The sequence below is a fragment of the Dermacentor albipictus genome, chromosome 6 (genome assembly GCF_038994185.2).
Source record: "Dermacentor albipictus isolate Rhodes 1998 colony chromosome 6, USDA_Dalb.pri_finalv2, whole genome shotgun sequence".
NCBI lineage: Eukaryota > Metazoa > Arthropoda > Arachnida > Ixodida > Ixodidae > Dermacentor > Dermacentor albipictus.
The window spans coordinates 126,216,467-126,239,038 of record NC_091826.1 but is presented as its reverse complement, the minus strand read 5'-3'; the positions used below and the strand labels follow the sequence as shown (position 1 = coordinate 126,239,038).

The following is a 22,572-nucleotide window of genomic DNA, read 5'->3' as shown; positions in this document are numbered from 1 at the left end:
TCGCCTATCCAAAGCTCCCGGAGCTGCCGGAAAAACCGGCGGACGTGCCGGCGGGACGAGCGTTCGTCGAGACGCCAGCATGCAGTGGCCTAGGTTGCCAAGGTTGCGGTGGGACGTCGCCAACAGCAGAGACGCGGCGCTGCGATGACGTTTCAATCTCGATGACTGCTCCGACGACGGGGCTCGGAGCGCCTCAGAGCGCTTCAAGATGGAGGAGAGCAATCGAGAAGAACCAGCCGAACGCAGGGCGCGCACCCTCTTTCAACCAGCCGATGACAACGCCGCTCGCGAGAGCGCTCCAGAGCGCTCAGAAACGACCAGCCGAAGATAGCATTAAGAATGACGCTAAAACGGATCCTCAGCAAAGAAGAGTTGGCAGAACGAGGTCGTAAACCAGCTGAAAGTGCTCGAAAACGTTGCACGGCCACGCAAAAAGTCTTATAACACGTAAATAAACCCACGCTCACCGACAGGGGCGAGTAGCCAGTGCGTGAGCGATCGGCGGCATCTATCTTTTATTCCTTTCGGAACGGGGCAGCCTGCGGCTATTAAGAAGAAAATTCAGTTTTGTTCGGCATATTAATGCATCTTTATCGCGCACACGTCATTTTGACGCGATCAGTTTTTGCGGTTTTGTGACGTCGCGTGAGAGGCAGGTGAAGTGGGCGTAGCCCGAGAACGTTTGATCAGAAGCCGAGGGCTAATGGTGAAGAGGCGTCGAATCAGAAATAGCTGTTTTTATTTTGTTCGGTCAAATCATGTGTACAATCCGTGTGTACACGTTATATCAGATGGGGAGCCATCGCGGTTTTCGTGACGTCGCGTGACAGACAGGTTAAATGGGGGTGGTCCAAAAAAGCCTTTGACCAATCGCGAAGGGCTGATTGCAGAATTGGAATAGAAAAGTTTGCAATAGTTTTACGTTATAGCCCCCAGAAAATGTGCACAAGAGAGATGACGATTATAGTTGTGTGGCAAGATACGAGCCCAAGGATTTAATTTCGTTTAAGTGTGTATGAAAGCCTAAGGGCATAATCATACAACAAAGTATACGCACGAATTCACTGCGGCACGATAACTGGCCAAGCACGTACTCCGGTACGCACAATCGCTAGATACGTCTCTGCTGCGCTAAATGCCTCTTACACAGCGCTACGCGAGGAGTCTGGGTGTCGTGCAACAAGGAACGCAGATTGTCCTATAGGACAGCTCCTCGCAACGAAGCCATTTAGGTCTACGCGTCCGCTCCGCTCACTAATGTACTTTGCCGGGTGCATTAGCGATCTGCGCGCTGAAGACGGAACGGCGTGTTCTCACCTGGCGACGATGCGGCGCTGGTGGGAGGCGAGGCGACGAAAGCGCGAGACGACAGGACTTGGTTGCCGGGCGCTCGCCGAGGCGGCGTTTGCCCCATTGTGGGTCTGCGCTTGTGCGAGAGTGTTTGTTTGCTGGCTCGGACGCCCGCCCAGGCGTCTTTGGCCCGATTGCTGGTGAGATTTGGAAGGAAGAAAGCGACGCCGCCCAGCCGTTGTGAGGCATCGCTGTGCGTCACAGCGCCCGGAGGCGAAACGCTCGCAACAAGAACGTTGCATTTGCGAGACGGCGATGATGGCGCTCGGTTGGGCAGCATGGCGCATCGTCGCGCTGTAAGTGCCAAGTTTTGCTCCGGATCCAAGGCGGCGAGAAGTTGGCGCGGCCGTTTGTTCGCGTCAGCCCGCTGCGCGTTGATAGAGGAAGAAAGCAAAGAAACGGGGCGCGCGTGGGGATGAACGACGCCTCCTTACGGGGCTGTACGCGTGATTTAGGTATCTTCAGAGCGTTCAAACAAAGGACGCTAGAGCGATTCTCCCGGAGGCGTGTCACTTTATTCCTTATCGTGAGCGTAAAAGGAAACGAACAAGATAGGCTGCCGAGATGAGGTATGTTCGGTGATATTGTCGCGCAATCTGTGGAATATGCTTGTGTCGGCTATTGCGTCGTCGTCATCGCTTGCAAGCGGAAACAAAAGAAATTCAGAGCCATTCCACTATGTGAACGATGGAAAACCAGCGAAGCTGTGTTGCTCAAAATCTGTGTTAAGTTCAATGTGGTCGTTACGCTACATTGAACTTAGAGATGACAGTGCTGAGATGACAGTCCAGAGATGACTGTGCTTCACTCTGCGTGCTTTATTTGTTGCCTGCCGCCTGCTACAACTATGTAGGCACAAACACATAACTTAATTCGTTGTTTGGTTCGTCTGTGTTATTTATTTATTTTTATTTTTATGGTTCTTCGTAATTTTCGTTTCTCTTTCTTACTTTTCCTGGTTTTATTTTTATTAACCTTTTATTTATTATAGCGTTATTTGCTTACTTTTCATTTTTTATTTATTTATTTCTTTGCATTACACGTACATGCTTCGACGCGGATCTTCATAGACTGTACTCCGTTCCAGACAGCAGTTCCAGACACAAGTAGTCCGGCCAAGCAAAAGTATCACTCCGCTGGCTCCGTCCATGCCTCGCTGCGCGTCAACAGCATTCGCTCGCGCGTGCATTCACGCGAGGCTCCTCGCGACGGTTTGCAAATAAAAAATGCGAGAAAAACAAAAAAAAGTAAAGGTGACCTAAGACAACGCCTTATCTAGCAGCAGTACACAACAGTGAGTTTGTTTCTAAGGATTGAACTTGTTTAATTCAACACTGAGCCTATATAAAAAGCAGTTGCGCACGACTGCGGTAAAAAGAACATCGAACTATATCCAAGTGCGAACGAAAGCACTGCAAGAAGTCTCTCTATCCTTTACTGTGTTGACTGCTATGTATGGAACGGAGTATAGCGAGCCCACAGGGGTATGTGCCATTGAGCATGGACCCTTTCTGCACTTTCACCAGGATCGGCACACATGGTGATTTGTCATCTCGGACACGTCTTTTTCGAGAGCCTAGACATAGGCAGCTTCGCTGCAAAATTATAAATGTCGAAAAAGGCACGAGAGGAAGGAAAAAGAAGCTAAAGGTTGAACAACGCGTTCTTGCAGGGATGCCTTGCAGCACTTTGACCCTCCGACTTTTGCATCGCTGGGCGGTTTTTCACGCATCCCAGCAGCAGAAGTTGCTTCCTCTACGAAAGTCGTACTTTCTATTTATTTTAATGCGACAGCATTATGTGCCCCATCACGCGAAAATCCGTCGGCGTTGTTGCCGTGGCCTAAAGGTGGCACCAGAAATGACCGATGGCCCAGAGTAAAAGAGCTACAGAAATGCTGCGAATCGCCTACTAATGCGTAAGCATTTCTTTTTCTCGGCTGTCTCTTCATTTTTGCTTAGTTTTGCTTACTTGTTTTTCTTGAACTGTACGCGTCTACCCATGGCCTTTCCGTTGTGCTTTAGTGCACAATTGTTAGATTTTCTTGTCGCATCCGGCCTCTTCAATGCGATCGTACCAGTGGAGCCGGAAAGCCGGGAACGAGCACGCCTCGACCGAGCAGAGTGATGGACAGGGCACAGCAGCTGCCGCAGTAGCGCGTCAGGCGTTGCGTGAGGAGGGGAGAGATCGTCGCCGCGATGCCATGTCACCTCACTCTCGCAAGCCTGTGATATGCGCACGTTCTTTGTCCACGCAACTTCTCGCCTGGGTTCTGACTGCGCCTTGGTAAAGGCTAAACTACATGTACGCTTGCCGGCTTTCCGGCGGTGTAGTGACGGTGTAATAGCGAGTAATGACGGACGCGCGCCAGCGCGCGTCCACTTGGCCCGCATTTTCGCCTTTGTAGAAATCGTTTCGTGTTTTTGCGAGGCAGCCAGGGCACCGATGCCTGTCTGGAGAAGATTGGAAGCTTTAGAATAGCGTTTGACGCCTTACGCACATTAAACGGAAGTACCTTTGCGGGAGGTTTGGTGTGCGTTTCTTCCAGACTTTGTTTAACGTACGGGAACGCAAACGCTAGGAAGCTTTATTGAGCGTGATGTTAAAAGCTAATTCTCTCAAAGAGAAAATGCAACAGCCGCGGAACCTTCCACTTCCAGATCCAATGTCCGAGCATGATGCAACATGCACACGATGACTGCAAGCGTCGAAACAGATATCTTGACGTCGTAATTCGCGTATGGGGTAATTCTCAGCTTGTTGCTCTGATCTCTCCGAGGGTTTGCGGTCATAATGACGTTGTGTGATCATAGCGCTAAAAAATGTGCTCTCGTATTTCCTCGTGGGCATCTTATTATAGACATGAGCGTAAGCAACAAATTACTGTATCTTCTTAGTCTACAACATGGGGGAAATCACGCTTGAGGAACTGTTCCTAAAAGAGTCCTTCGCCCACAACCGGTGTCCGCTGCTGTTCTTGTCGGCGCTAAGACAATGCTGCTTTTTAGGCACCCATTCATTTACTATACGGAGCGAAAAAAGAAGTATGCTTGTTGATCTTCTCTGAAGCAGAAATACCGCCACTATTTGGTGCAGACTCCGCTTATTCGGCATCATACTTTAGCTTCCGCTAACCATGCCGCTCACTGTTTCGTAATGAAGCTTCAACATATCTTATGAACTTACAAACACGCAATAACAGAGACCTTCATCTCTTCATTGAACAAACTGGCGGCCAGAGATGACAGTGCTTCACTCTGCGTGCTTTATTTGTTGCCTACCGCCTGCTACAACTATGTATACCAGACGACATGCACCGCTGAGACCCGTTGTATACTGAGTGCAGCGCCACTTTTGCGTCATGATGCGGAGAAGTGGCGAACTACGCTCAAGACGGGTCGGTCACGTATGTCTTCTTCTACGGGTCGGTCGGCACACCTATTCCTCCAGCCACCATAATCCTGTTGTTGCTATGCGGACACGTCTGGTTAGGCCTACGGCCGCCGCAATCGCAGAAGGACCTCTGAAATTGTACGCGCTTTGCCCTCATAACTAACGTTTCAGGTGAGTTTAGAGAAAGCGAAAGCTCATTTCAATAGTTCTAGGCGATCAACGTGAGTGACAACGTAGCCATCACGAGAAATCACGCTGAAGCGGAAGCCATGGGTGCGGCCCTGTGGGACCGCGCTATTTTTTACCGTGCGTAAACGTTGGATATATGTGGTCGTGCCGCGCTTCGGCGCGTACGATCTGTGCTGCACCGTCTGGGCATGCGTGAGGTGCGTGGGCGTGAGCTTTCGCGCGCCGGCACGCGTACGTGTAGTTTGGCCGTCAGGCTGACTGAAAAGGCGCCAAGCGTCTGAATGCGATCGCTTGCCCGTGAGGTTTTCATAACTCGAAGTATGGTAAGCAGCGTTCAATTGGACATTGGGCAACCCCAAAATCTGAAGTTGGCCCACACTCAAATTTCAAGTTGGCCCACTCCCAAATTTCAGTTGGCCCCTGAAGATTTCAACTTTTCCCATCCGCAAATGTAAGTTGGTCCACCCCAAAATTTCAAGTTGGCCCACACCCAAACTTCAGTTGACCTACCTCCAAACTTCAAGTTGACCCAACCACAGATTTCCAACCCAACCCCAAATTTCAACATGTTCCTAGGGGTGCGCAGCGCAACCACTTTTCGCTTGACAGGGCTAGGGCGCACGCGAAAGGACACTTACGCATTAAAAAAGTTGCAATGGTGTTTCGCTTCGTGCAAGCGGGTATATATACGCGCAAGTTGTTGCTTTTTTTTTCATTACGCGTAGAATGTTCTAAAAATGCTTTGATTGTGCGTAAGTGCGGCGGCGTAACTGTGCGTAAGATGGTATTGCTGCACACTTTAGGCACCTCTAAAGGTCGCTCTAGCGCGCGCTCAACTCACTTCTCCGTACCATCCCTGGCGCGAGATTCTCCACGCGTCTTGCTCTCCCGCCCTTCGGGGCGAGGGAGTGTGTCGCCCCCCGCCCGTTGGGGCGACGCACATAATCTTGCCCATTTCACGGACGGGGCACGTGCGCCTGCGCGTAAGACACGTCGCATGATGGTTGAAATGACGTCAAATTTCTCAGGGAGTTTTCCTGTAAAGAAAGTAAATTAATGGCTTTGAAACGAAAACTTCGTAAATTTCGACCTGAATCCAACCTGGGTCTCTGGAGTAAGAGAGCAACACGCTTCCCCGACGCCATGGCGACTCCACGATTCTTGTTGACTAAAAGTCTACTAAAAGTGTGCCTAGTGTGTCCGCCATTGCTCACGTGATAGCACAGCCGATGGGGAGGAGGTGGCAGTACACGTCACGAGTGTGTGAAATAATCCGCCTTAATGTCCACTTCAACGGCGCTGAGCGGTCTTTCGAGCTATGAATTCCTCGCGGGCAAGCGATAGCGTTTTGGTTTGGCTTTGTCGATGCGCAGCTAGAAGGCAGGCGAGAGCTTGCGCGGACAAGGAACAGGTGGAAAAAGAGATTTCATCTAAAGGTCTATAATGCTTTCGCATTCCCATACGCAAGCAGTCTTAATTGTCTGTGCCGAATTTTCGCAGTGAAGCTGTTAGAAGTAAAGTCCCTTAAACTTCGTAAAGTAGCGCCACGCTTTGAAGAATGCCGCCTCCTCCTCGTGCGCTCTGGCCGAGGACGGCGCCGCGTTCGCTATTGGCCTAATGGCATCACGTGGGCCGTCGAGCCGGCTTCGTTTGATTACAGTGGCGCTTCAGCGCTATTTTCAATTGCGAAGCGTTTACGGAGTGGCGAGGCGCACATGGTGGCGCCGTTGCTGTTCCGTGTTGTTTTGGTTTGCGAACGCCTTGCACTAACTTTTGCGGCAAGTACGACGCCGCTTCACGGCATTTTGTAGCACCATAACGTGCTGCGCCTTCGTATGCCAAAATAGTTTCCGCAAACACGAGAAGCTGTTCTCGATGCCTTCCGGTAAGCCTGACGGGTTAAGCAGGCATGGATTCGTCGAACTGGCAGTGAGAACTTCAGACCAACATTCTGCACACTATACTTGATAGTTACCTCTCATAGTACAGCATGTGTCAGGCTTGCGTAAGTTGCTGTAGACCTAGTAGATATTGCACTGTTCACTGAGAAGGTTGTCATTTGTCCGCACGCTTTAACGCGATATCTACGCGACGTGTACTTTGTTTATTTAAGCAGCACGTGGTCGTATTTGGGGCGCTTAATCGTATTGTACACCAAGAATCTTGAATTCGCAGGCACGCGAGGCTTTCTGCGAAAACGTGATTACGAAATCCTTTGGGCTCAGCGCATTCCTTTTGAGAAAATTTGCGGCTCGAGCATGAGAACTCATATTAGGAAAGCAACTCTGTGCATTTTGTGCTTACTAACTAGCGTTCTTTAGAGCGAATAGCTTTGTTTGCCTATTTTGTTCCTGTTCGTCATTGGCGGTCACCCGGTGAATTTGCGATACAAAGGAAAAGTGTGCGTAATCTCCCGAAGACGCATTCGTCGCCGAACGACAGCATCGTATGTCTTTCAGACGTACTTGTAAAGTGTATTTAGGTGGAGCGGCGGTAAAGCACTCGCACAGAAAACGTGCGGTTGCCCGCTCGTTCATTGGCTGGTTTAGTCGTCGTTCGCTCGTTCGTTTAGTCGTTTGCTTACTCGTTCGTTCAACTATTATATTAGCTCGTTCGAGCACTATGTCTCTGAGACACACGTGATGAGACAAATAATTGTGCCTCGATATGAGGGACTGCATCATTTCACTTACTGCAATTTCGGCCGCGTCATGGCGCGGCAAACCTTCGCGCGATTGTCACTTCACTAAAGTCACATCTCTCAAATGTTATTTCGGAGTGAGCGCAACCGTCCTCAATGCATGCACCTTAGTGCAACTCAGTTTGCGACAAGTAGGTCACTTCGGGAATGGACGAGCTAAAGCACGATAAAATGTTATTCGATTCACTAACCTCTAAAAACAATGCACTTGTTTGAGCCTGAACGAAGCGCTGTTCACGCATTCCCGCTTCGCCATTGAGCACTAAAAAACTGATTTCATTTTCTATATACACAGAATGCCGACTCGATGATCGGCCGCGCGTATTTTGTTGACTTTGAGGTACGAGAAACATAATAGTACAAGCGCCCTCCTCTGAGCTTTACCGCGTGCTTAGAAGATTGGCAAGCACCCACGTTGGCAGCACTGTAGCTTGTAATAATCTTTCTAACCTTCAAAACAGCATTCGTTCGTGTCCTCTGTCGGCCTTTCTACGTCATAGCTGATACGCGCCGCGAATTCACATGGTGAGGACGGCGTGGATTATTTAGGCTACTGAGGGCTTGCTGGAGGTCAGGATGTTGGTATTAGATCGTACATGTGTTATTTACAACCATTCGCAATAAAATCTTGCGACACACACTTGACAAATGTTGCATACCTAATTGTAGCGTACGCGATACATTCAGAGTAGTCATGGCGAAGCGTTAGCGCTCGTTCAGATAGTTTTGTGAAGAATTGTTATCAAAATAGGAAAAAAAAGCTGCCGTCACAGAATTTGTATAACCGTCCGTATCGAAATTCTATGCTGTACAAGAAGTTACTCGGAGCTAGAAAGCCAACGCGAACGCCTAAAACGCACCGCATTGCTATGCGTGCATTCACTCTGCAAAAGGTCGTCTGCTACGCTCGAGCAGTGTAGGCGCCGCCACGGTCGAGGAGGCAGCGTGAAGGAGAGCAGAAACCAGGAGGAGTGAACGCAGATGAGAGTGTCGCTATTTTACGAAGTTTAAGGGGTTTTAGTTAGAAACATATTGGGTTTCTCTTGACGTGCGCAGCTTCGCCGATCTGGGAGAGAGAGAGAGAGAGACAGCTGATAGAGAGTGAAAGCAGAGTATAAATATAGGATCGCTCAGCATAGCTACGCGGTGAGTGTAGGGGGAGCCTAACCGGCGAGAAGGAGCGGTGCGCACTCGAGCGAGGAATGCGGCCTGGAAGCATGCCCTTTCCTTTTGCGCGCTAGGCAGCGGGGTCCGGCGAGGGAGGAGGGGCGTCTTCCACGGCTGCTAGGGTGCCTCGATGTCCTCCTCGTCCGCCGCTCGGTACAGTGTGGAGACAAACGCAGCGTCTACTACGGCGTTGGCCATTCGCATCGCCGACGCCTTAGTAGATGCCTTTGGAGGACGCCGTAGGGACGCGTTGCCGGCGCTCGTGTATATTGTTTGCGGTTTGGCTCTACTTTACTATCCTTTCCCCAGCTCCACTGCTCTCTGGTGTTTGCAGAGCAACGCATATTTTTTTAATTAGATGAAGAAAAGTGGCAGGTTAGACGCAACGGGCAGAATATTTTTACATGGAGAGTGGATGTTTCAGTTCTGGATGTTGTTTTAGTAAATGTGCATTTGAACCTAATAGAGCAGCATAATATAACAGAGAATTACGTGTTTCTAAGTTGAATGTGTAAAGCCCGTAGTTACACTGGAATCACATGTTGCTGCTGTTAGTAATGTTAAAGAACGGAAATATAACCCGATTGAAGTGGAACAACATTGCCGCAATGAATGTATACATATACTTAATGTCACGGGTGTATTACTGGCTCAGAAAGAGGAGCTCTAAAGCAGTCGAATGAACGAGGTAAAGACGATTAGCCAATAAACAACATCGAGAACGAGTTGTTCACATAAAGCACGCGGATAATTATCTCAACAGATAACTCACACACTGAAGAAACGGAGCGCAAAGGAGGGATGTTTCTAATTTATGCGGGGATGACAAGTTCTGAGACTCCGGCAGTTTGATGGTGCAGAAAAAAAAAACGAATCTCAACAAAAAAGTCACAGTGATATTTTACTTGGTGAACGCGGGTGACACGCAAGCCCATGAGTGCTATAGCGCACACGACGCCTAAACGCCTACACTGTCCGCATCACAGGTCATATTCAAGACAGGGTCACGTTCAAAGTCAGGACAGGTCATATTCAAGACAGGCAACGCCCTATTGTAAACATTCGCTTACTAACAAGATCAACTAGCATGGTGTTAGCGTGCACAGGCAAATATGAACACTTTCCACTCAATGACCGCCGACATTCGCTGCCAAAACGCTGGTGCGAGGAATAGCGGCAGCAGCAGCGAGCGAGTTGTGGCGAAGTGACATTCTTGTTGTATATTGCTTCAACGCAAACTAAGCTGGGAGAACACAGCGCACGCGAAGCTACGAGCCGTCGACCCATCTAGAATGTGACCTTAAAGCAGAGAATGCTTTCAAGATAAAGCCCGCGCGACTGCGCGTGGTCGAAGTACATCGCCCCTCTCCCTGCCCTTCCCCGGTTGCATATGCCCGAAGGAATACGGCGCGCTTCCACCCTTGCGCACGCGAGATTGAGTCGTCATCGTCGGCTCACCGTCGCGTGCGTTCACTCGTACACACAGCGTACGGCGCGCGAGGACGATGTTATCACGAGACGAACCCGATACGCCTGTATCGCATACAAAACCTATGGCAACTGCTAGAGGAGGTCAACCCGGCGCACCTCTGCCGGACTTCTGCCTAGCCTGCCCACCTTCGTCCTCCGCTACGCTTCACCTGATGTCTTCTTTCCGACTTAGCTGAGCGTTACCTAGGCCCGTATTCAGAAACAGAACTTAAGTAGGGCGTCAATAAGTGCAGGAAAAGTACAAGTTTTAGGAAAGATTTAGGCGAGTACTTCAAAAACGACACTTAAGTATCACTTTCGAAAGTAGCACTTTTCGAATCAAGTATGTCGTCTGGTGTCGAGGATACGTAAATAATTTACGTGTACGATAGGTTCAATCACAAAAAAATAATAATTTTGCAGCAGAGTAATGTGGATATAACTGTTACAGTGCTTGCTCGCGCATTCTTCTGAGTAAAATACAAAGAACGGTTTGGTTTTAGCGCTTTGCTCAAACTCATCTTGCCGCAAGTTCACGTTAGTTCTCGCAGCCACTGCGGTTCTGTGTGTCGCCGTCGCGACTTTATTTTTTTTTATTTTTTATTTTTTTGCTGCTGACAACTTGCGGTCTTCTTGCGCAGAGAGTGTGTGTGCGTTGCTTGTTTTCAACCCGCGCCGACGATGGAAAAAATTGGAGGACGCTTAAGCTTCGCCTTCAAGAGTGGAACGCGACAGCGTTCCCGTCGACCCGCCAAGCGGTGTAAGACAGTGGGCTACGGCGCAGCGACTACGCGCCCCGCATCGGACGCGGTGAGCGTCGAGCAGCGCCGCGTTCGGCGCGGCAACGAAATGTGCGCCTGAGCAAGCGACGCACGCCTGAGCCTCAGCAACAGCTCGTTTCTAAGGCAACACCGCATTCACTAGAGACGCTTTTGTACCGCTTTGAAGGTTTACCCATTACCAAGGAACGAGTCACGCGCGTCTGGATCGGGCGTACGTATCTGTTGAACTGATACCGTACTGCGGCGAATACAGCGTACAACCAGTGCCGTTCAGTGACCATTGTCTTGTTGTCTTCCATGTAGGTAAAAGAAAAGGAACGAAAAGCAAATTTGTGTGGGAAAACTGGAAACTTAATGAGAAGCTTCTAAACGATGATATCTTCGTGGATCGCGTTACGTCGGCGATACACGAACTGCCAATGGCGGACAACGAACTTCTGGGAGCGAAGTGGGAAAGATTTAAGCAGGCAATGAAAATGATGGCAATTGAACGATCGTGCGCTATAAAGCAAAAGCAAAGGCTGCAGGAAAACACGCTGAGAGATGACCTAAAGTTTTTGATAATGCAAGAAGGAAAGCAGCCAGGCACTTGCACCGAAGAAATGCGCACCGTCAAGCAGAAACTAGAGGCAATAGATACGGAGCGATATCGAGGAGCGATCGTGAGGGCGAGGGCACAGCGGCTGATAGCGGGCGAAATGCCCACAAAACGTGCTCTCGGCTTGGAAAAAAGGCACGCCCGCAAGAATGACATACCAAAAATAGAGTGGAACGGTGTAATCTACGTAGACAAAGGAAATATAGAAAGGGCCTTTTATGAATACTACAGTGGGCTCTTTGGTTACACCAAAGTAAGAACCGAAGACTTCAATACCCGTTTCCTCTCTTTAATGCCGCGGCTTAGTGATGATACGAAAGAGCGGCTAGAACTGCCCATTTCAACAGAAGAAGTGCGGAAAGCCATAGAAGACCTCAACCCGGGAAAGTCCCCAGGACCAGACGGGCTAGTAGCACCGCTTTATAAGGCATTCAAAGATGATTTAGCACCGGTTTTGGCTACACTGTTTAATGAGGCTTATGACAAGGATATGCTTCCTCCTTCATTTTTAACATCCCATACAATTTTAATACCAAAAAGCGAAGATGAAGCTAGACTGCGACAGGTTACCGCTTACCGACCCATATCCCTGACTAATGTAGACTACAAGATCTTCATGAAAATTCTGGCTAAAAGACTCCAAGCCGTGATGCAAGAATTAGTGGGACCACATCAGACCTGTGGTATCAAAGGTCGCACCATATATACCAACATACACACAGCCCGGTCCGTGCTCGAGTGTTGCGATGCTTTGCATGAAAGCATCGCAATGCTCCAGCTCGATTTAGAGAAAGCCTTCGACAGGGTGCCGCATGACCTCTTGTTCTCTGTTTTAGAGCACGTTAATGTTGGATCAGTCATCTGCCAAGGCGTAACCATGGCGTACAGAGGATGCACGACGCGGTTGTTAGTAAATAAGGGGGTGGGAGCGCGCATCCAAGTGCAACGCTCTGTGCGTCAGGGTTGCCCCCTGTCACCATTGCTTTTTTGTTTGTATATTGAACCTTTTTGTTTGAGCGTTATTGAAAGCAACAGCGTTCATGGTTTTCGATTGCATGCGGCGGAGGTCCGCATTTTCGCGTATGCTGATGACATTGCCGTATTCTGTGCTGACTACGAAAGCGTTCGTGTTGTGGTTCAAATTGTGAAAGACTTTTGTTCTGTGAGCGGGAGTGCTGTGAACTGGGCTAAGTGTTTGGGGTTCTGGCACGGCGACTGGCCCTTAACCCCAACGAATTTCGCAAACATGACTTGGACAGCAACCCCAGTAAAATATTTAGGAGTGCCGCTGGAGAATTATCGCGACAGTGAGCCATATTGGAAATGCCAAGTTGCTGAAATGCGTGAGAAGGCCGACAGGCTCAAAGGCTTCAGCTGGTCTATTTTCGCGCGTGCCACAATTTGTAACCTTTTTTTTGTAACCAAGCTGTGGTATGTCTTGCAAGCAATTCATTGTTCTCGCGTCAATGTGCAGAAGCTGCACCGTGTATTTGCGGTTTTTGTGTGGGGAAGCACTTGGGAGCGGACACGACGCACCAATCTGTTTCACCGCGTCCGCTCTGGAGGACTAGGTTTGGCCCATCTATATCTGCGCCAGTTGGTTAACCGATTTATGTTTTTTCGTGACACGAATGACCCCTTTTTGCGAACTGTGTGTCAGGTTAGGTTGGGCAGGGTTTTGCCAAATTTGGTTGTTAGTTCGGAGAGTATGCAAGGGAGCATTTTTGGCTTCCTTAAAGAGGTGTACATGGCATGTCGCGTCTTGCAAGTGCGATTTTCGTTTGAATATTTGTCAGTGGTGTCGCGAAAGAAACTTTATAAGGACCTGTGTGAGGTCTTTCTTCCGGTACCGTTGTACAGGTCGTTGTACTGTGCAGGTCCATGGCAGTCAGTTCTAAAACGTGTGAAAAGAATGACTGTACCAGGCGGAGTTAAAAGTTTCTTCTTTAAGCTCCATACGAACACTCTTGAAGTCAAGACGTATTTGGAAGCGAAGGGTTTCTTTGTGCCTTGGGGAAATCATTGTTTCATATGCCGGAAGCCGGAAACTATCGAACATGTTTTCTTAGATTGTTGGGAAGCCCTTTTCTTTTGGGACATTCTCCAACGCACGATTAAAAAAGACTTACCGGTTGATGCTTTCGGAATTAGATTTCTGCCCGTCGAGAGTGAAGACGGGATTCCTTTTGACATGATTATGATATTGGGCCTGCACAGTATTTGGCGATCCAGGATGGCGGTCAGCCACGCAGACATTGATGCCAGGCCCATAAGACAGTATTTTTGTGAATCTGTTAGCAGAGCTATTGAAGGATACAAGATACAAGACCCAGTGCCTGAGTGGCTTCCAAGAATGGAAGCTTTGCTACACATGCGTGAATTTTAATCTCATCACGTAACCCCAAGTGAGGGTGACGTATTTTTAACATACGTGTTGTGTTCTTCGCGCGGACTGATTTTGTAAACTGACGTGTTGAAGTCGGCAATAAAGAAAAAAAAAACTCGTGGCTAAGTGGTAGAGTCTGCGTCTCACACTCCGGAGACCCTGGTTCGATTCCCACCCAGCCCACGTTGCAAGTTGTTTTTTATTCATGAAGTGCCTGCTGGGATTTATCGCTCATGGCCAACTCCGCCGACGCCGACGCCACCGGCTTTTCTGCGACACGAGCTCCTTAACGCTGTCGCGTTAAAATGGAAAACAAACTTTTCCGAAGAAGAACGCGCTGTGCTCCTTGAGTCCGTTCCGCGCCATCGCAGCCTTTCGACAGCGAAAAACCTCCGCGTCATCTCCTCCGGGACTTATTATGGGTACATGAGTGCAGTCAATGCACGCGCTCACACCAGGAAACCGTGCGATGGTGTGGAACTCCTCCATTACGGATGCCAAATCATTAGCATTTGGCAACTTCACGGGCTGCGGGAACAAAGTCTCGGCAATCATTCTTGACATTCGTGCAATGATTCGAGACACAGTTGCTTGCGAAACATTAACGAGGTTCCCGGTGGCCACCTGAAATGTTCCGGCGCTGAAGAATCGCAGCGCGATTAGAAGCTGGAGCAGCAGCGGCACGAGGTGACCGCTTTCGTTGTCTTTGGGGACCAGTGGCAGCATTTCGAACAGCCGTAGCACCACTTGCTTGGAAAAGTGGTACCGCCACGAGAATTCCGCGTCGTTGTATACTTCCATGGGATTCTGTCGATCCTTAAGCCGTGGCCGTAATGGTGACACGTATCGGTATGCCTCATTCTCCGTAATATTGCGCACACGTCCGGCGAAATCGGCAAAGTCGTCGAAGCTACCGTAGCAGGCGGCCATCTTGCTTGCTAGGCGAGAGCAGCGAAAGTCGCACTTAAGGTTGCCAATGGCCGTACTTTACTTTCCGGCACTCAAGTGTCGATTAAAGTTTACTTTAAGTACAAGATTTGTCTGTGAAACGCGTTAAGCATCGACCGGCTACTTAAGTCATAAGTTAAGGGTAAGTTCCGTTTGTGAATACGGGCCCTAGACTTTCCTCTAGGCGCCGCTACTTTGCCGCGCGCTCGAGCTCCTTCGTGCTTTCCCCGGCGCGCGATTTTCTGCACCTCCAAGCGCCTTCCTCGTTCGCTTGCTTCGCGGCTTCAGGCAGCGCCGACTACTGCGATAGCTGGAAGGGCGTGTTCTCGCTTTGACGCCTTTTCCCACTTCACCCGCCGGGCTTATCAACGAAGTCGATAGAGTGAACTAATAAGCGAAAGCCAGCGATGTCAATAATAATAATAATATTTGGGGTTTTACGTGCCAAAACCACTTTCTGATTATGAGGCACGCCGTAGTGGAGGACTCCGGAAATTTTGACCACCTGGGGTTCTTTAACGTGCACCTAAATCTAAGCACACGGGTGTTTTCGCATTTCGCCCCCATCGAAATGCGGCCGCCGTGGCCGGGATTCGATCCCGCGACCTCGTGCTCAGCAGCCCAACACCATAGCCACTGAGCAACCACGGCGGGTAGCCAGCGATGTCAGCCAGATTGTGTCCGGTTGGCTATGTTGCACGGGGGAAGGCGAAAATGGGGCATTTCCAAAGGAAGCCTGGCACCGGGCTGGGAGTCACCTAAGCAAACTATTAACGGTGGGAAACCGGCGACAGAAGGCGTCAAATCACTCGCCTGACTTTGCAGAGGTATCTTATAGGCGTGTGTTACGCGGTTATAATCGTGTTTCACTGCGTCATGCAATGATTATGGCGGGTTTACTTTTCTTGAGAAGACAGGTGACGGTTTCGCTCAAAACGTTTCTTCATCATTCTGTTTACTGCGCTTTATAACTGCAGAGGGGCGGGGGAGTGCCGACGGACAACACAAAAATACGAAGAAGCTCACGGGTCGGGCGCTGACCGTGGCTTTATTCTTCTCGGCCTACCGTCCGTTGGCGTTGTTCCAATACGCAGTTTCGCCCACTCCCCCATATTATTGCAGATGACTACGCCTGACCTGACACCGGGCCAGAGGCCACCGACTGACCCTGAGAGCAACCGTGGCTGTAAGCGATACAAGGCTACAGAAACAGACGACGAGTCTACGCTTATTGACGATTGTGACATAGCTGACATCACAGATCTGGACGATGAAGGCTTCAGGCTTGTACGTCACCGCAAGAAGAGGACCGTCGGAATCCCAGTGATTATTACCCCTGCCACAGGAGGAGCCGACCTGAAGAAAGTAAATCCCATTGTTCTGTCTACGGAAATTGAAAAAATTCTTGGCACATCGCCAGTTAGGAGCCGATTTACAGCTCAAGGAGCCCTGCTTCTAGATGTACAGACAGAAGAGCATGTGAATTCCCTTCTCAGCTGCAAGTCAATCTCAGGGACTGCAATATCAGCACGAGTGCCCAATTCGTACATGCAAAACACGTGCATTATTAGAGGAGTACCGAAGTGGTACACTGACGAGGAACTGCTGCTATACCTAAAACCACAAGGTGTTCACCATGCAAGGAGAGTCACGCGACGCGTCCAAATTTCCGAAACCGATGGGGAGTCCAGGCGAACCAGCTCCGTGGTCCTTACGTTCGCTCCAAATACAGACCGTCCAGAGAAGATCAACTTGGGCTTCACAAGACACGAGACCATTGACTACGTTGAGACACCACCTCGGTGCTTCAAGTGTCAGCGCTATGGACATGTGGCCAAGTACTGCCGTGGTGAGCAGCGGTGTAAGAGATGTGGAGGACCGCATGATTTCAAAACATGCGCGTGCAGCGAGAACTTTCTATGTGCAAACTGCAGTGGGGATCACCCAGCTAGTTATAGCAAGTGTCCTACGCGTGCAGCGGCAATAAAGCGTAAGAAAACGTTTATCTTGGGGCCAACAGGAAACGCTGAGAAAAATGCGACGAAGAAAACGACAGAAAGTCACAGAGAGTCGGACGAAATCAAATGGAGCTCAAAGAGTGAAACTGATTTTCCAAGCCTGAAGCCTTCTCCAGGAATCCAGGACACAGTGGTGCCATCGCGCGGCGGACCGGCTAAAGCAGTCAAATCAGTGAACAGAGGCCCCGTAGAAGACAAGACTGCTGAACAACCGGAGCAGAGAAGTTATGTGTCTGCACTGCAGCGACCCGAATCGCGTTGCGATGAAAAAAACCAACAGGAGGACTGTCAGCAGGTGCTACGTGCTCTCTTCAAGGCCTTGCGATCACACATAGAGAAGATGCCGGCGAGCTCGATGAAGGAAATGCTCGAAGTAGTCCTGGCTCTCGAGTCAGTGATTGTAAGCTCTGCCTCTTCTTAAAGCACCAAGCAATATGGATGCGGTCAGGACACAATGTTCACCATCTCGTCCACAAGTGCCACTTATTATGCAATGGAACTGTGCGGGTCTTGCGTGCCACTTACCTGAACTGTCGCTTTTCTTACGCAACATGCCTGTGCCAATATTGGCCCTGTCCGAGGCTGGTCTTCCAAGTTCCAGATCAATTGCTGGTTATGTCGCACATGGAAACCAAAGTATTCCGACATTTCCGAACGGAAGCGCCATGCTATATGTGAGACGGGAAATACCACATTACGTTCTACCAGTTCAAGACCTCTGCAGCAGTGCATTGGAAGTCACTGCTGTACAAGTGCGGCTGGGAAACCGAAGTCTCAGCGTGGCCTCCGTATATGTGAGCTCTCGTCAGAAGGTCCCGATGGGAGAAATTATAAGAGACCTCTGCAGCCGCTGCCCAGCTCCGAGGATTATATGTGGGGACTTTAACGCGCACCATACTCTCTGGGGCGACAAGGCGATTGATGCACGTGGAAAGCAAATTGTTAGTGCTTTAAACACCGAGGGACTCTGCGTGGCAAATGACAAACAGCCGACGTTTTTTCGACCACCGGCCTCTTACAGTGTAATTGACTTGACGTTACATTCAACGGACATCCTCGCATCGTCAACGACTAGCAAAGATAGAATGGGCAGTGATCATTTTCCTGTCTTCGTTAACATTGCTGGATATAGAACCAACGGCCGAAGATCCTGTCCTGTGACGCATTGGGATACGTACAGGGACGGCCTAAGCGAATCATCTGGAGACTTGTTCGCGGACATGCTACGTAGCAAGAGATTGGCTACCGCTGAGCTGAAGCTACCCGACCACTTCCCCGCTCCGGATCTAAAGCTCAAAAATCTATGCGCTGCCCGTAGAAGAGCGGAACGGAGGCTGATGAGGACGAAGGGTGACCCACCAATGAAGACTATATACAACAGGATTAACGCAGTGATTCGGCGGTATACAAGGAAACTAAGAAGAGATCAATGGGCATCATTTTGTGCAAGCCTATCGGTCTTCACACCAGTTCCAAGGATATGGTGGGTCGTTAATAACCTTGCTGGAAACTTTCGACCACACAAGCCATTTGAAGCCCTAGCATTGAAGTTAGGCAAGACACTCGCTTGTCTTGCGAATGCGTTCGCTGAAATATACTCTTCTGGCAGGTCAGCCAGCACAACCGACCCGCCTCCGCCGCTATCCTCGTCCCTAATGGATGCTCCTTTTACACTCAGAGAGCTGGAACTAGCCATGAGCAGCCTCCGACGTCGCTGTGCGGTGGGACCTGACTTCATCAGTAATCAGATGCTGACTAACCTACCGGTTGAGAGGCGGCGTGATTTGCTGGCATTTTTCAACCAAGTCTGGGCCAGTGGGGCTATCCCACATTTATGGAAGGTAGCATGGGTGGTACCGGTTCTGAAGCCTGGAAAGAATCCTGCAGCTCTGGACTCATACAGACCGGTATCACTGACCTCGTGTGCAGCGAAGCTAATGGAGAAGATGGCATGCACAAGACTCACTTGGTATGTCGAGCAGGGTCGAAAACTACCGTCGTGCATGACTGGGTTTCGGCAGCGTCTAAGCGCTCAAGACAATGTGCTGGACCTGCTAAGCCACATAGAACATTACAGTGCGGACGGCCTGTCGACACTTGCTGTTTTTATGGATGTCTCTAAGGCTTACGACTACGTGTCTCAAAGAGCCATCATCAGCCAGTTACAAGTTATAGGCGTCACGGGTCATCTCTTGCACTTCATACATACGTTCCTTAATGATCGTCGCATCAGAGTTCGTCTTGGCGACACTTTGAGCGATGAAATACGTATATTTCGAGGTGTGCCACAGGGGAGTGTTTTATCTCCCTTATTATTTAACATTGCCATGAGTAGCCTCCCAACAGTACTAAACCATCGAACACCAGTGAAGATATCTATATATGCCGATGATATCTGCATATGGGTCTCCGGCTACCAGCATCGCCGCCTCGCACGAATAGCCCAGGGAGCAGTAAAAGCAATTCAGGGTCACTTGGCAACGCTTGGATTAACACTATCAGCAGAGAAATCATCATTCGTACTATTTCCTGGAGTGAAAAGAAAATCTACACGCTTGACGCTGACTTTGGACGGATACCAGATTCGACAGGTCACCAACGTCCGATTTCTGGGCGTTACCTTAGACCACAGGCTACTCTGGCGCCGCGGTGTTGACCACGTTGTGGCGTCATCGTCACCCAGGCTACATTTGCTCAAGCGAGTCGCTGGCATACGCTGGGGCAACCACCCGACGTCAATGCTACGGCTACATACAGCGTTGGTTACCAGTCGAGGCCTGTATCAGCTACCTCTGATGTCACCCTCAGACAGCCAATACGAGCGCTTAGAAGCCATCCACAGAAAAGGTATCCGAATTTGCCTTGGAGTCCCTCAGCCAGCGTCAAACAAGAAAGTGCTCTACGAAGCTGAGTCACGCCCTCTACGACTTCAGGCTTCCGAGGCTCTGATGATCCAGCTTCTACGATTGAGTGAGTCTACGCCCGGTAGAGCCCTCTTACGACGTATAGGTAACAGACCGCGCTCACATTTTTATGCAGCATTGAACACGCTTCGCGTATTAGGATTGCGCTGCTCGAGACCGAGAGAAAGGATAGAACCACCCTGGACATTCGAGGACATCACATGCAACTTAAGTGTACCTCGATTGCAATCAAAGAGCTGCATTCCATCTGCAGAAGCCAAGTCATTAGTCCTGGAACACCTGAACACGACTTACCCGAATCACCTACAAGTATACACAGATGGCTCTGTCAAGGCAGACGAAGACCGCTGTGCAGCTGCATACTACATTCCCTCTCTAAGATATACGTGGTCTGGGCGTCTGGACTGTATAGCCTCGTCGACAGTTGTGGAAGGCGTAGCGATAGCTTCTGCTCTGCGCAAATTAAAGACTTTGCCTCCGCAGAATGTGGTTGTCCTTACGGACTCAAAGGCCGCATTACAACAAGTATACCGTGGTTTGCCATCCCTCAAGTTCCCACGCAAATCCCTAGCCATCGTGAAAGACCTCAACAACAAAGGCTTCACAGTAAAGTTTCAGTGGATTCCCTCCCACATTGGTATCTCAGGAAACGAAAAAGCTGATGCGCTTGCATACGCAGCGCTATATCATCCTCCCAAAATCAAGGCTCCAAAGAGTAACCAAGTGCGAAAATCTGAAATTCGAAATCACTTTGCGTCGCTTTGGGTTCCACCGCATATGCCCTGCGTAACCAAGAGATTGCACCGAGAGGAAGCCTCACTTCTACATCGTATAAGGACAGGATCTGCTAACACACCGGCCTGGTTATTTAAAACGGGGCGAATAAATTCTCCGAACTGTACGGCATGCAACGAGACAGGAGACATTGAGCACTTTTTGTGGTCCTGCCAGCAATTCCAAGATGCAAGAGACACTCTCCTGAAGAATTTGCAAAACAAGGACCTTCCGCATGCGCGCCTGCAACACCTTATATTTCCCGAGGGATCAGTGATGGCCCGCAAAGAAACTTCACGTCTCCTGATCGCATTCTTAAGAGAGACTGGGTTGATGGACACATGGTGAAATCCTTCAGCGGCATTGTGCGAGACGCTCGGGCGGAGCAATTGCCGGCCTTGTTCGCCAGGCTAAACCCGCCTGTTGCTACAATTCACCACCACCACCACCACCACCACCACCGCAGATGGGGAAGTGCAGAGGGGCTTTTGCACCCTCCAGCCTTCTGTGTGGACAATGCCTTACATCGGCATACACTCTGGCACTACTGTGTTAGTAGTGGTAATGTGCCTGTTAACGCTCCCGCGTTTCCTCTCATTACCATTTGATTACCCTTCTCCTCACCTAAAGCCATTTGCCAGACACTTAGGACGCGCCCTTACTCTGCTCTCCGCACACAAGCTCACCTCCGGTTGACGCCCCGAATGGATTCTATTAAGATTTGTTGCACAGGATAATGGGCGGGTGGTCACCATCCGACAGAGCTGTAGGTGCGGGCTCGAAGTGGTAGCAGTGCCGCCTAAGCACGGACATGACTTCTTCATTGTGGAAAAAAATTATACAGTGAATGAATAAATATGGAACTTAATTTATGGAATTATGAAATTATAATTTATGGAAATAATTATTATTCAAGCTGCCCTCGAGCTACTGTCTGCTAATGTCGCTTTTCGGAAGTTCACGAATAATCGTCATCGTCATTAGCCTGGCTACGCTTACTGCAGGGAAAAGGCCTCTCCCATACTTTTCCAACTACCGCGGTCATGTGTTAATTGTGGCCATGTTGTCCCTGAAAACTTCTTAATCTCATCCCTCCACTTAACTTTCTGCCGCCCCGTTCTACGCTTCCATTCTTTGGAATCCAGTTCGTAACCTTTAATAACCACAGGTTATCTTCCCTCCTCATTACATGCCCTACCCATGTCCATTTCTTTTTCGTGATTTGAACTAAGATGTCACTAACTCACGTTTGTTCGCTCACCCAATCTGCTCTCTTCTTATGCCTTGCCGTTACACCCATCATTCTTCTTTCCATAGCTCGTTGCGTCGTCGTCAATTTAAGTAGAACGCTTTTCGGACCCGTCGTGGTTGCTCAGTGGCTATGGAGTTGGGCTGCTGAGCACGAGGTCGCGGGATCGAATCCCAGCCACGGCGGCCGCATTTCGATGGGGGCGAAATGCGAAAACACCCGTGTATTTAGATTTAGGTGCACGTTAAAGAACCCCAGGTGGTCGAAATTTCCGGAGTGCTCCACTACGGCGCGCTCATAATCAGTGGTTTTGGCACGTAAAACCCCATAATTTTTTAAAAAATTTAGAACGCTTTTCGTAAGCCTCCAGGTTTCTGCACCGTAGGTGAGTACTGGTAAGACACAGCTGTTATACGCTTTTCTCTTGAGGTATATTGACAACCTGCTGTTCATGGTCTGAGAATGCCTGCCAAATGCATCCCAGCCCATTCTTATTCTTCTGATTATTGCAGTCTCATGATCCAGATACGCGGTCACTACTTGCCCTAAGTAGGTGTACTCCTTTACTATACTTCCAGTGCCTCGCTGCCTGGAAGTAGTAATACAAATACCTGACCCTAAAA

The 22,572-nt window shown here is 49.6% G+C and overlaps 2 protein-coding genes across 2 annotated transcripts in view; one reads left to right on the top strand and one right to left on the bottom strand.

Moving 5' to 3' along the window:
• The window catches only part of LOC135899458 (muscle calcium channel subunit alpha-1-like), a 934,514-nt gene that overhangs the window by 551,502 nt on the left and 360,440 nt on the right, over positions 1-22,572 (top strand). The window lies entirely within an intron of this gene.
• Positions 14,337-14,966, bottom strand: LOC135899426 (putative nuclease HARBI1). The gene has a single exon (XM_065428667.1). The coding sequence runs from the start codon at positions 14,964-14,966 to the stop codon at positions 14,337-14,339; it is 630 nt and encodes a 209-aa protein (XP_065284739.1).

Excerpts from the sequence above, each read along its gene's own strand:
- LOC135899426 (XM_065428667.1), bottom strand. The coding sequence starts at position 14,966 with ATGGCCGCCTGCTACGGTAGCTTCGACGACTTTGCCGATTTCGCCGGA.